Here is a 14,220-nt window from a genome sequence, read left to right on the forward strand (position 1 = left end):
TTGAATGTTTACTAATTGTGTTGTGTACAACCAGGAAAACATGTTCTTGGAGTGCATTTTTACTTTAGTGCTTTAATGATGAGTCATAATCCAAAAAGAAAAAAATAGTAGAGCGTACATGTCTTCTACCTGAGAAAATCTGTCCTGGAAAATTTTATGTGGGTACAGAACTGAAAACAGCACTGTAGGAATTTGGTAAGAAAGAAATTCTCAGTTTGGGTAAATGTCCTGGTATAACTATAATGATGATTATGACTACAGCATATTAGTCTGTTCTCATTTATGTAAACTCCTAATCAAACTTTTAAGTAGGTCTTTGAAGTTTCTTATGTTCTCTGCCATAAAGTAATCTGTTAAAATATTAGCTCTTCTGCCCAGTAATTTCATCTGTTAAAAACTCATGACTCTTATGGAGGCAAAGCTATCCAATTTTGTGTCTTGGGAATTTCAGCTTTTCTTAAATTAATTTTTCTGAGCTTAAGGGGAAAAAAAATTCTGGTTTTGCCAGCCCTTCATCCCTGTACATGAGAAACAGCTGTTGTCTTTTGGACCTTGTTTTATCAACAAATATAAAGAAGGGGGAAAAAAACCCTGAACCAGTTCCAGCTCTTCTCCTGCCGTTGCTGTTGTCAAACCTCCTCTGCTCACTTCTAAGGGGGCAGAGGGGAAATGTGAATAACGCTCTCGCAATGTTTGCAAATGTGTCGAAGCTGGGCAGGAAGAAGCTGCTTCCTCTTTCATGTCTTGCTAGATACTGGAGTGCAAAGGCTGGAGAACAGGGACATTGAACTTGGCCAACAAAACACCTGTGGATACCTTTGGCAAAATTGCAAAGCAGAGCTGTTAGCAAGCAACCTCAAACAAGAGCACATTTACAGCTGTCTATGCCCAATGGCTTTTGTTTTCCTGCTTTGAAAAATGCTGATGTTTGGGAAATCATGCTGAAGGACTTCAAAAACTGTTCCTTCCCCTTCTTTCTTTTCACAACACAGAGGGCAGCAGGAAGCTTTTGTTTCTTATTTGTGCCTCTGGCCTGTTAGTGAGGGTTTCCCAGACTTGTGGTATTAAATAGATGGCAGTGAAAGTCAGGTGGGATTTTGGGTTTGATTTTTAAATTGTTTTCTAAGTATTAAAAAAAAATCCACAGATAGTCTAATGTCTCATAGTCTGAACATAGAAAGCTGATGCTGGAGGATTATTCCTGTGCAGCTGTAAATGTTGAGGCCAAAAGCATGCAGGTGTGCTTTCAGAATTGGGATGTACGGGCCACATCTTCAGAATATTCACTTGTAGTGCTGAGGAAGTACAAGTCAGGAGCCTGTCTTTTGCAAATGCCTGGCTCTATTCTACAGCAGGGGCCCAAGTCATTGGTGGAGTCCTTCATGTTTTAGGAGAAGGAAGATATGTGGACTGGGGAGATGGGGAGAGAGTACTGATACTTTCCTTGCACGCAGTGACTCCTCCCCTTTAGACAGATAGTTGCAGTAGTTTTTGGTGTGGAATGGCTGGCCATTTTTCACTATGGGTCTTGGAACATTTTTTGTAGTGCTTTCTTGGAGCCAGTGCTTTGTGGCCATTTGCCTGTCTGGTGGGGGAGAGGGCTATGGGCCCATTGATCCCACCACCGGCACATCCCAGAGCAGCTGCACTACTGGGAGTTTCTACTTGGACAGGTGGACTAAGAGGAAGAAAAGCTTCAGGTTGGAAGGAGCCTCTCAGTTAAACTGTTTATTTTTTTAGCTAAAGCTTGATTTATAGATACTCAGACTCACATATAAATTACCCATAGAGAGACTCATCTGTAGATGTCCTGACTTTTGGCGGCTCAGTTTCCTTTAGAGGAAAACTGTTCAGTCTGACCTCCTCACAGGACTTTTGCCCAGCCAGGAATTTTTTGGGCATGTGTTTATTTATCAAATGGAGGACACCATGTTCTTTGCTGGTCTCTAATTTGAGAAAAATTGTGGTTCTTGTGTTGATCTGGGTGTAGGCAGGTGTTGGGCAAGCATCCTGGCACAGGTTTGCCAGGCAGCACTCTTGTCAGTCCAGTCCTTCATCCCTTTTTTGGCAAGGATCACAGATTGTGCAGTATGAGCATTTGTTTATTTATTTATTTTAACAAAAACTGATATGCTCAGGCTGGGAGCAAGGTTTGGGCTGGGCTTTGAAGAAGAAACAAACCTCTGAATCTTTCTGTTGATTGTTGCTTATAAAGTTGTTGGCAACCTCTCTTCATATGTGGTACATTAACTTCGCAGCAATGGCTTGGTACACAGGGTTGGTCTCTGGAGATAGATAGGCAATCACTCCTGGTTGCTGTGTCTCCTTGGGTTTGGGTTTTGGTTCTGTTTTTTTGTCAGCTAAGCCCTTCCTTGGAGGTAAAGCTGCTGTTTCTGTGGGTCTTTCCCCAGGAATCTGTAATTTGTCAAGAGAAAGTGAGGAGATGTTTCTGCCAGGCCAGTAAAAGTGCAGGGAGTGGTGGCATCACCAGCCCATACCAGCTGTCTCGCAGCAAGTTTTTGTCAAAGCTGCATTGGGATCTGTTTGTACCCTCCCAGTGTGTGAGGATAGCACAGGTCCATGGGGGTTACACATGCCAAGCAGGATCCTGCTGCTCTGGGATGTGGGTGCTCAGTGTTCCTTCCCTCCTGGTTAGAGCTGAGGCCAGTGCTCAGCTGCTCCTTGCATCATAGGTGTATGGTTTTTCTCTGGTAATGGGGGAAAATAACTTGCAAAAAAAAAGAGACATCTTGATTAGAGATACTACCTTAAAAATCAGTATTTTTTTCTCTACACTGAGGAGAATAAGTAGATCATTATACGAAAGTGGGTGACTGAGTTGTTCCACCCCACGTTTTCTTCCTAAATTTTCACAACATTACAGAACAGGTAAGGTTGGAAGGGACTGTGGTGGGTCATCTGGTCCAACCTCCCTGCTGAAGCAGAGTCATCCTGGAGCACATGGCACAGGATTGCATCCAGACAGTTCTTGAAAAGTTCCAGTGAAGGAGAGTCTACAATTTCTCTGGGCAGCCTGTTGCAGTGCTTGGTTACTGGTCACAGATTTGTTCCCATTGCTGTTCTTGGTTCAAAAGCCCATGCAGTGGCAGCAGTCAAAGGTTTATGGAGATCACCATGGCCCTGAGGGGTCTATCATCAACTACCCAAAGCAGGTCTGGACTGGAGATGGCTGGCACCTTTTAACAGACTGGTCTCCTGACGATGATGTGGTTGTAGTAGCTCTGGTGTATTTCTGGTGTCCAGCAGTGGGGGAAGAGAAACATTCCTCAAATCCTAAAAGGAAGGACAAGGGTGTTAGTCTCAAAAGTTTTATTTAACCTTGTATTCGAAAATCAACTGAGTTTCTGTTTGACTGTTTCCCTTCGATTTTGGTTGAAGGGAAACTTCCCATTTCCCACAATATAGGTAGTTCCCTGCTGTTCATGTTACTCATTTGTTCACTGTGTATCTAGGAAGACATATGAAGTTATATCTATGTGTATATGTCTACATATCTATATGTATGTATGTATTTTCTAACCAGGTGCAAAATGACTGCTCAAGTAACGCTGGAGGATGCCTTGTCCAATGTGGATCTCTTGGAGGAATTACCATTGCCAGATCAGCAACCATGTATTGAGCCCCCACCATCATCTCTTCTTTACCAGGTATTTTCTCATTTTAGGAAAAAGTTTTTCCATTTCCCATTGCTGCTAATAAAGAGTGTGTTTTGCCCAAAACTAAAGTGTTTATATTGGCAATATATATAAAAATTCTTTTCATAGAATCATAGAAAGGTTTGGGTTGGAAGGGACTTTAAAAATCATGTACTCCAACCCTTTTGCCATGGATAGGGACACCTTCTACTAGACCAGATTGGTCAAAGCCTCATCCAACCTGGTCTTGAAGACTTCCAGGGATGAGTCAGCCACAACTTCTCTGAGCAACCTGTTTCAGTGTCTCACCACCCTCACAGTCAGTAATTTCTTGCTAATATCTAATCTAAACCTACTGTTAGTTTGAATCCATTCCCATTTGTCCTCTCACTACATGCACTTTTACAAAGTTCCTTTCCAGCTCTCTTGCAGAGTGCCCTTTTAGGTACTGGATGTTGCCATAAGGTTTTCCAGAGTCTTCTCTTTCCTGGGCTGAAAAATGCCAGGTTCTCAGTTTTCCTTCATAGGAGAGATGCTGCTACCGAAGACTTAATTCCATGTTTTCCTTTCTCTGCAGCCAAACTTCAACACTAATTTTGAAGACAGAAATGCATTTGTCACTGGGATTGCAAGATACATTGAGCAAGCTACAGTCCATTCTAGCATGGTAAGTAGATGTTCTGATATACACTTTTGTCTTACTTAGAATAAAAGGATAGGAATGTGTCTTCTTGCATTTCATTATAAGAATTATGGTCAAAGAAAACAGGTTACCTACAGTATTTCCAGGAGGAGGTAAGATGAAAAAGTGTATGGCTTTTCTTCTCTTCAAACACACTTAAAAAAAAAAAAAAGTTACATTGTGTTTCCTCTTGAGCAACTAATGTTGTTCAAAGATTCCCTTCGTTCATGGCGTTCTTGGAAAATTAGGAATAATATGTCTTATAATTCTAGAGGCCTATTCACAAATAGTGGACTGGGCAGATAAAGCATAAATGCTTTATCATCATCAGATGCTACTGGAAGTTATGTATGTTTACATCAATCTACTTTTAAAATTATATGGTTACTCCTTAACCTGTTTTGATTGTATGGATATTGTTGTACCTCTCCTTTGCCCTGTAAAAAATTGCTCTGCATGTGCTAGCTCTTTCATCCTTGACCATTCCATTTGGAGTCCCTGAATTTAAAAAGAAGAATAAACACCATCCCATCACTCTCCCTCACCCCAAGATTACCATTTTTATTTATACTTATAGATCACAGTGTCATTAGTTTTGGGAAAAAAGAACAACGCGTAAACCAGTCTGATCTGGGGAGATGATGATGATGTATCATTCAGCATGCAATATATGTGTGTTTGTACATAAACATTCTGATAAGAGAAATAGGTTTGTTTGGACAGGGTCTTGGAATGACAGAAGACACATGGATATAATAATTTTGTATTACAATGCCTAATTATATTGAGTCTTCCCTACAGAATGAAATGCTAGAAGAAGGTCAGGAATATGCAATTATGTTATACACATGGAGAAGCTGCTCAAGAGCTATTCCCCAGGTAATGCGTGAAAACTGTACTGTCATGCAACATGTGAGCTTCTGTCTTGTTTTAGTGTGGAATTACCCAGACAGAGCTTTGCCAGTGAGATCCGAAGTGGAGTCTGCTTTGATTCCTCAATTGTTAAGCGGGGAATGCCATAGAACGGTGTCTTTTAGCACTTGGGGAACAATAGGACTTTATTTTTTTTATAAGCATCTATAGCAATACCTCATGGGGTTTGTGTCAGTCTTACTTTTTGGTTCAAGAGTATAGGGGTAATGTGCTTTAAAAGGAAAACTTTTGATTGTGGGATCTGCTTGAGGTCAACATTTCATTCAAGAGAATGGACTCTTCCCACTTCCCAGTTTAATACTTAAATTCAAAACAGGTAGCATAGCATGTAACAATTAACATTCAGGTTAAACATGTAAGTTTCTAGACACTACTACTCCAAGGTAGCCGCTTTCTAAATGTCAGAGCTATGTAGTGCTTTCTTGATCTGTATACAAAAAAAAACCCCCTGCGAATAGGTCACAAGTCAGCTTCAAGTGACTGGGAATGGCTGTACAGGAGTGGGGTGGGAAGAATATTAAGAAGTGCCAGAAAACTGAACACTATTATTACCATGAATTGAGTCCTTCCTTTATAAGGAATTTGTAATGCAATTATTTTTGTACTGAAATGCAAGGAAGGCTTATCCTGTGGTTTAAATATTTAGAGTGGAAGTCAGGTAACCTGTTTTAACTTACAGTTCTGGCCCTATTTTAGTGCATGATTTTGAGCAAGTGGCTTAATTTGGAAAGAATATTGTTCTAACCCTCCAGAGATGTTTGACAACTAAATTACTTGTAAGATAATAGGAAAATCTTAGATTGTTTTGGGATTTTTTACACACAACTAAGCTTAGAAGATTAGCATAAGATTACCAAACCTGGAAACTTTTGTCTTGAAGTTTGTCTCTTTAGGATGATAATGCATTTTCTCAGGATCTTAGTTGCTGAGGCTTTATCAGGGAAAGTTCCAAGTATAACAACCTCTTTAATTATCCACAGGTCAAGTGCAATGAACAGCCTAACAGAGTAGAAATTTATGAGAAAACTGTGGAAGTTCTGGAGCCAGAAGTCACAAAACTGATGAATTTTATGTATTTTCAGGTAAAAGGAATAGAAACAAAATTTGTCAGTAGGCTTGTAATTTTATATTCCTGTTTTGTATACTTTATATTGTGTGCTCAGGTACTGAACCTAGTTGTTATACATTAGAAAAAACACACCATATTCTCCCACAGAAGGGCAGAATTTTTAATGCCTATCTTAAAAACTTCAGGCAATCTCCCTTAAGACTTTCAACATAAAATCAAAAGTAATTGTGTATAGTCCCTATGCAGCACATGGGGACAGAGATCTGTCACTTTAGGAAGAAAGGAAGTAGAAATAGAATGTGTTTCATATGTATACATAAACACATCTCAGCACAGAAACCATTTGCTAGGTAATGAGGGATCCTCAAGTCTGGACAGCAGAGCAGCAGGTGCAACTTTGCTATGGCGATTCATAATTGAGGCGAGCTAACCCAGTTGTTGTGACCTGCCAGCCACCCGAGCTAGAGAATAGGAGTCTGTCTTGTTTTCTCCTCCTTCCTGGCAGCTTGCCATCTATTTCAATGGACTGAGGGTGTTTCCAGGCATTATTCAGAGCTGGAGCAGCTAGAGCCTGTGAGGCCCGGAGCACACAGGAAGGAGGAGATTGATTGTACTCAGACTCCCGGTTGGGGAAGACAACAGGAAATGTTACATTTCATTCCATCTCCTTTCATTCAAGCAGATTAGAGCTCTAAAGTCAGAACAGATTCCTTTTTACATTTGAAGTTACTGTCTTTTTTGTATTTGTAATCGCCATCTGAAATGGCCCTGGTGTGTGCTTGGAAATAAGCCCTCAAATAAACGTGCCAGGATGACTTAAGAGAGCTGGCATGTACAGTGTGCTGGCATGTACAGTGTGCTACGGATTTTTTTCCCTTGTTTTTTTGAAGGGAGCATTCCTATAATTTGCCTTTTGGTTCGTATATATATTTTCTCACTAAAGAGCATGAAATCCCTTTTTTTCTGAGCGATTTTAAACTTCATAGAATCACAGAATAGTCTGAGTTGGAAAGGGTCTTGAAAACCATATAGTCCAAACCCCCTGCAGTGAGCAGAGGTATTTTCAACTAGATCAGGTTGCTCAGAGCCCCATCTAACCTGGCCTTGAACACTTCTACGGATGGAGCATCCACAGCTTTTCTGGGCAACCTGTTCCAGTGCCTCACTACCTGTTGAGCTCAGATGGGTTACCCTTCCTTCTCGGACCAGGGTGGAAGAGCAGAGGAGACTGCTGTTCTGCTGAGTTCTTTATTTCATTGTCTCATAGCTTTCTTGAAGGCAGAGTTCAGGGGGGTTACATGATAAAGCCAAGCAGGAACAGCAAACAGCAGGCAGAAAACAGCTGCTTCTTCTAGTTCTAGTTTCTCTATAATTTTTTTCTTACAGAAGTGTGGACTATATTTGTTAATTGACCAATAAGATTAACACACTATTCTAGTTTTCCTTTTCTTAACCTATCCTGGTCTAAGTCTAACAGTCGTAAGTCTTACACAAGTGTAACATAGGTAGTACACAGATTTGCATATACAGTTTCTATCAGCTCTTATTGTTTATGTGAACACTCCATCTAAAAAATGTGAACAGTATAGTTCTATCTATATTTTGTCTAAAGTAAAGAATTCTCTGAAAAGGTAACACTGCTGCAGTAAGGACTTTAAGGTTTAAGCTGCAGCTTTTTTATGTTAAAGGCACTTAGCATGTATTTCTACTAAAAGTTAAAAAATCTTTATTTCTATTTCACTTTGGTGTGACTTCATATATCTCAGCTTATCCAAAGGTTTTAATTCAACCCCTGTGCTTTGGCTTCCCTTCTCTGAGTCCAGAGAAGCTTTCCCTCCAACATCCACCATCATTGTAAAACACTTCTTCCTTATATCCAATCTAAATTGACCCTCTTTTAGTTTAAAAAACATTATCCCTTGTCCTGTTTTTTTTATTTATCCTTTTAATTACTTTTGTCTGCAAAGAAGAACCTTGGCTCTTGTGTCAGACAAGCTTGGTGGCAAAAATCACTGGTGACACTTGTAGCACACATCAAGTACAGAGAGGAGGAGCTGAAAGGCCTGTACTCATGCCTTGCTAGTTTTGTGTGCTTTGAACATTTTTCTGCTTCAGTGGAGCTTTTCACTGGACCAGCTCTAGGTAGGTGATGAAACTTTTCCCTGGAAATGTCATGGCTTTTACTCCCTGTTTTTCTGTCTTTTCCTCCCATTAGAGAAATGCAATTGAACGGTTTTGTGGGGAGGTGAGACGCTTGTGCCATGCGGAGAGAAGGAAGGACTTTGTGTCTGAAGCGTATCTGATCACACTGGGAAAATTCATCAACATGTTTGCTGTGTTGGATGAGTTGAAAAATATGAAGTGCAGTGTGAAGAACGACCACTCAGCCTACAAGCGGTAAGTGGCAAGGAGCAGCAGTACCCGGGCCTTTGCTGCCAGCATTCAGGCCTCCCACGAGATGGCAGCAGTTGCTTTTTTTCTGATAGCTTTTTCTTCAAAAATAGTCTCTTCACGTGTGGGACAGGTTACCTTGAAACTAGGGATGGCTTGACTGCAGTTAGGCAGTTCTTTGTGCTGTTCTTCCAGCAGCACAAGGTTTTTCTGCCTTTGATGCCAAGCTGTCAAATACTGATGTCTTGGTGTATGCTAAATGTAATGCATATACTTTGTTTAGTAAACCTTCTGTTTTTGAGAGGAAGCTGGCATTCTGGTTGCTTGTGCTACTCCTATTCTATTCTGATCTGATCTATTCTATTCCTGGCATCCACTTTTGTAGCTGAGAGTTGTTTTACTTGTTCTTAGCGTACTTCAGGAAAATCATTGTGATTGCAGGTATAGCAGGGAGGGGAGGGAGTGAGATACAGTGGCCAAGTTTTGTACTTGAGCTACCAAATGGTATCAGATATCTTCTGTTGAACACAGTGGTCAGAGCAGTAGGGCAAGACAGCCTTTATGCCAGCTCTAGCACCTGCGGTCTTTCATGCAGAAAACTATTCAGTCAATGACAAGCCAAATTTACCTGTGTTGCTTCTACTTACATGAGATTTAGTTTCTACCTCCACCTGTTGTAGTTGTTGTTGTTCCTGGAAGCCTCCTAAACTTACTTGGTTTGCCTTTCTTTTTCTTTGGAGATGTGCTTCTGGAGGTCAAACTCTTGTTTCCTGGAAGACTGACTTTTCCTGGATTGTTGAGTGGCTCGGATCTATAGAGCCACAGCTGCACCCAAATGAAGGCTATAGCCAATGTTTTTTCATTTGGGTGTTATTGGACCTTCTAAGTAGGGGTGTAGTGAGGGATTCAGGGAAGTAAACCAGTTTGTTTTGGATAAATTAAGTCCATCTCTCTCTTCTAGTCGACTTTTCACCTTTTTTTTAAGGAGATAGATTTACTAAAAATCAGTCCTGGCCAAGGGAAGTACTGTTTTTTCTTCTGTTTTTAAGAGCTGCTCAGTTCCTGCGGAAAATGGCAGATCCTCAGTCCATTCAAGAATCTCAGAACCTTTCCATGTTCCTTGCCAACCACAACAAGATAACACAAGTAAGCTTTAATTGTCTTCTTGCAAGTTACATAATGCTTTGCAAAAGTACTAAAATAACGCTCTTCCAGTTTGGTAGTAACTTTTTTTTTTTTGTCAGTGTAACTAGTTGACTAATACCCTTCTTTTTTTTTCCAGTCTTTGCAGCAGCAATTGGAGGTGATTGTTGGCTATGAAGAGCTGCTTGCAGATATTGTGAATTTGTGTGTGGACTACTATGAAAACAAAATGTATCTAACACCCAGTGAGAAACATATGCTTTTGAAAGTAGGTTTCTTTTGGGCACAAAATTAAAAATAGAATGTTGAGGCAGGGCACAGGTGTTTAAATTCAAAAGATAGTTTCTGGTTGTTTTTGTTTTTTTTAAAAGGAACCAGATTATGCAAATAATCAAATTACTGCTTTTCCCTGTCATTGTCTTTTTGTTGTATTATATACTGAAAGTATTTAGAAAGCTTATAATCCACCTTTGTTTTTCATAAATTGAAGTTGACCCAATTGAACTGCATCCAAGTCTATGGAATTGTGTTTCTATATAATGTATAATGACAGCAGAAAGGAACTAGTACATTTAATTTTAGATATGTGGCAAGTTTGTTTAAAAAGCTTTTAGAAGTGAGGTTGTGTATCAAATATTTCAGGGAACAAGTATCTTGAAATTAGGATTAATAAATCAGTTTAGTTACCTGGAGTATGTACATCTAATAAGAGGGTGCTGGGCAGTATGAAATGTGGCTGATATTATCAGCTGCATATTTTGCAGTGGAAGAAAAGATACAGAGTAAGAGCTAAAAATTTGCCTCATGACAAATATTTTTAAATTTTGAAGAGCTCTGTTTATTAGGAGTAAATGAAAGTCTTCTGAAACCACACATGAACTCCAGAGCATTTATGTTGTCTGCGAGGGTGCCCAGTGTGACTTTTGTATTTAGGCTTTTTGTTTGGTTGACATGCTTAGAACATAGTAAGTGGCTCTGCTTGGCTCCTGTAGATACTAAATAGAATCATGGAATATGCTGAGTTGGGAGGGATGGACCCACACACATCATTGAGTCCAACTCCTGGCCCTGCGTGGGACCATCCCCAAAGGTGCCTGCCAGTGTTATCCAAATGCTTCTTGAACTCTGGCAGGCTTGGTACTGTGACTTCTGCCCTGGGGAGCCTGTTCCAGAGCCCAACCACCCTCTGGGTGAAGAATATTTCCTGATAAAATTTATAACCTTATGTTAATTAATACCTTGGACAAAAGGTAATTAGATTTTTTTTTGAATGCTTCTGAGTTCTTGTGTGTATAATTCAGAGAGGCACTGAAAGCCAGAAAAACAATCACTCAGAGATGTTAGATCTAAAGCTCTGTTACCAAATCAGTTTGCATGTAGAGAATTTGAATAAAATGGAAAAGAAAAGCTCTAAAAATAGCCAGACTCATTTCAGTGAGATCTTTTTTTTTTTTTTTTTAATGCTAAACCTTTATACAAACAAGCAGCATCTTTTAAGGCTAACTGATCAGGCTAATGTTACTGTAAAAACTGCTAATACAGATAATAAAAGAACAGTACAGAAATTTACGTATTTGAAAATATATTCTGTTTGAAGGAGGTTGGGTGTTTCAGGAGTAGTTTTAAAATGTTACTTTTCTAATTACATGAAGAACAGACTTACAGGTTTTTACTTCTGAGGTCCTTTTGTTGAAGGCTTAATTTTTTCCTTTTTCAGGTGATGGGCTTTGGATTATACCTGATGGATGGAAGTGTCAGTAACATCTATAAGTTGGATGCAAAGAAAAGGATAAATTTAGCCAAAATAGACAAGTACTTTAAGGTTGGTTAAGATGTGATTTTAAAGATAGATTATCTTGCATTTTAAGTATATTTAAATAGAATAAAGATCACTTTGTGTTATAATATGGGTAAATAATAGTTTCCTTTCACTATGATTTGTGTTAATAATTTATCTAATCTGATTTGTTCCCTGTGTACAGCAGTTGCAGGTTGTTCCACTGTTTGGTGACATGCAGATTGAACTTGCAAGATACATTAAGACCAGTGCCCATTATGAGGAAAATAAATCCAGGTAGGAAGGAGAAAGAAACAGAGTGGAGCATCCAGGATGGGGAAAGTGTGACCCTTGGAGTATATGTTCATAATCACCTGTTAGTCCATGGGTCTGTGGTAACTAATAGGATTTTCACTTGGTCATCTTTTTGGTGTGGGTATTTCACTATTAATGTAATTCATGTAATGGATACAGCTGAAAAAACAGGTGGTTTAAAAACCTCTTTATGCTGCTGAGCTCATTCTTGTATCTGTGACATTTCTTATCGCCTGGGTTGGAAGAAATTCATTTTATCTTACCCTAATTTAATATTTAATTTTTATTTTTTTCCTTTAAATATGAAACTGTCTTTAAAAGAAATGAAGGATTTTACTAAGCAAGGTGAGCAGTAGTAGTGCATGGGTGAACAGGCATGTGTACATTGTATATGGAGCAGCAACTTAGCTTGTCTCCCCCCTATTTTTTTTTTGGCTAGGTGTGCAGCACAGCAAAACAGTTGGAAAATGCAGCCAGTTGTTGCATTAATGGTTCCATGGTTTTTGGTTATTGCTTTGGTTTTAGTGAACCTTTCTGTGCTCCTCCAAGACCTTGCCTCCATGCAGTTACATGAATTTAGAATGTTGTGCTTTGCATTTTAATTCCTGCAGAAAAACCCACATAACTTGCATGTAATTGCTAAGAGAAAATCAACAGCAATGGGCCTACTGAGCTACTAAAAATATGAAGTTACTTAACATGACATTCTTGGTAGCATGTTTTTTGTGTACCTCTTGATAACATGTTAATAGTATATGATAATGCCTTTTTTATAGCTGGGAGCATACCATACGCTCTTCAGAGTTCAACAAGAATGAACAAAAAAATATTTGCAGGTGGCTACATGTATTTTACAGCCTATACCTGTACTTCTGTCGTAGCTTTCAATCCTTTTTGATCTTGTTTCTAAGAGATATGCTGGTTCATATTTCATAGCAGCGGCCTTTGAAAAATGAAAAGAAAAACTCCCGAAACAGAAAAATTTTACAGTTTTTTCTTAAGACTTGGAAGAAGTGCTATTTGAACTCAGAAGGGCCGTTCATCACTAATGGCTTGTGCAGGGGTAGAGCTAGAGATGTGAAGAGAGGAAAAGCCTCAAACAACAGAGAAGCAAAATGTGTAAAAAAAAAAAAAAAAAAAAAAAAAGTAATGCATTGTGGATCTTTCTTTGCAGTATCAGCTGTGCTGTTTACTGTCAAACCTGATTTAGGTGGGCTTTTTTTGTCTTCTGAAACAGATGGACATGCACATCTTCCAGCAGTAGTCCCCAGTACAATATATGTGAGCAGATGATCCAAATCAGAGAAGACCATATGCGTTTCATATCTGAACTGGCTCGTTACAGCAACAGTGAGGTGAGTAGGGTTAGAGCTACATGTGCAAATTTCATGTCACTCATTAAGAGTTATTGTTAAGTATCTGAAAAGCAGGTAAATGACAAAGCTTGGCCACCTGAGTCAAGAAAAGCTGGCTGCAGGTCTAGTACCCGTTACTCTGCATTATATTTGCACTATTTAAATTTAACATAACAATGAGACGTCATCCAAACTCTAACGTCCTTCTGCCTCTTTCTCTTTATGTATCTCAGATTTGTCCTAGAAATTTTGGTATATCTCATTTAGAATATGTTGTCTAGCCCTTACTCCAAACAGGTGCTTGTAACAGTTTAAACAAAACTAGAATTTAAGAGATAAGTAAAAGAACACAGAAATGCATATGTATACACACACTCCTATATATCAGGTATATAGAGAGAACATATAACTGTGTATTCTGTATAATTGATGTCTTGAATTTATCTGCAACAATATTGTGGTCATTAGGGATACGAGTGATTTCCATCTCTTGACCAAATCTGTGAAGTTTAACTACATAAGTCTCTAGAAGAAAAAGCTGATGTAAATGCAGGTGTTGGTATATAATGTTGTTTTAGTGCTTCAATTGATGTAGAAATTTGGCTGTGGATGCTGAATGTTCTGATGTGTATTTGAGTGTGGGGTTGGTTTGGTTTTTTTTATAATGTTCTAGGTGGTGACTGGGTCTGGTCGACAGGAAGCTCAAAAAACAGATGCAGAATATCGGAAGCTCTTTGATCTCTCTCTCCAAGGCCTGCAGCTTCTCTCGCAGTGGAGTGCCCATGTCATGGAAGTGGTATGTAACATGGGAAATAAAACCAAATGAAAAAGAGGTGGCTTGGTGAGGTTAGACAGAATAAAACGGCTTTATTTTAATGGACTGAAAAATGCATGTTGTG

The 14,220-nt window shown here is 39.2% G+C and overlaps 1 protein-coding gene across 1 annotated transcript in view; it reads left to right on the forward strand.

The window, feature by feature from the left end:
• The window catches only part of CYFIP1 (cytoplasmic FMR1 interacting protein 1), a 75,571-nt gene that overhangs the window by 14,817 nt on the left and 46,534 nt on the right, over positions 1-14,220 (forward strand). Inside the window, exons 2-12 of the mRNA XM_082279050.1 lie at positions 3,545-3,668; positions 4,234-4,323; positions 5,140-5,217; positions 6,252-6,353; positions 8,556-8,737; positions 9,781-9,877; positions 10,014-10,142; positions 11,592-11,696; positions 11,857-11,948; positions 13,204-13,321; positions 13,995-14,117. Of these exons, the coding sequence (XP_082135176.1) occupies positions 3,552-3,668; positions 4,234-4,323; positions 5,140-5,217; positions 6,252-6,353; positions 8,556-8,737; positions 9,781-9,877; positions 10,014-10,142; positions 11,592-11,696; positions 11,857-11,948; positions 13,204-13,321; positions 13,995-14,117 (1,233 nt within the window). The 5' untranslated portion in view covers positions 3,545-3,551. The remainder of the gene's footprint in view (positions 1-3,544; positions 3,669-4,233; positions 4,324-5,139; positions 5,218-6,251; positions 6,354-8,555; positions 8,738-9,780; positions 9,878-10,013; positions 10,143-11,591; positions 11,697-11,856; positions 11,949-13,203; positions 13,322-13,994; positions 14,118-14,220) is intronic.

This window comes from Coloeus monedula (assembly GCF_965178545.1).
Source record: "Coloeus monedula genome assembly, chromosome: 3".
Lineage (NCBI taxonomy): Eukaryota > Metazoa > Chordata > Aves > Passeriformes > Corvidae > Coloeus > Coloeus monedula.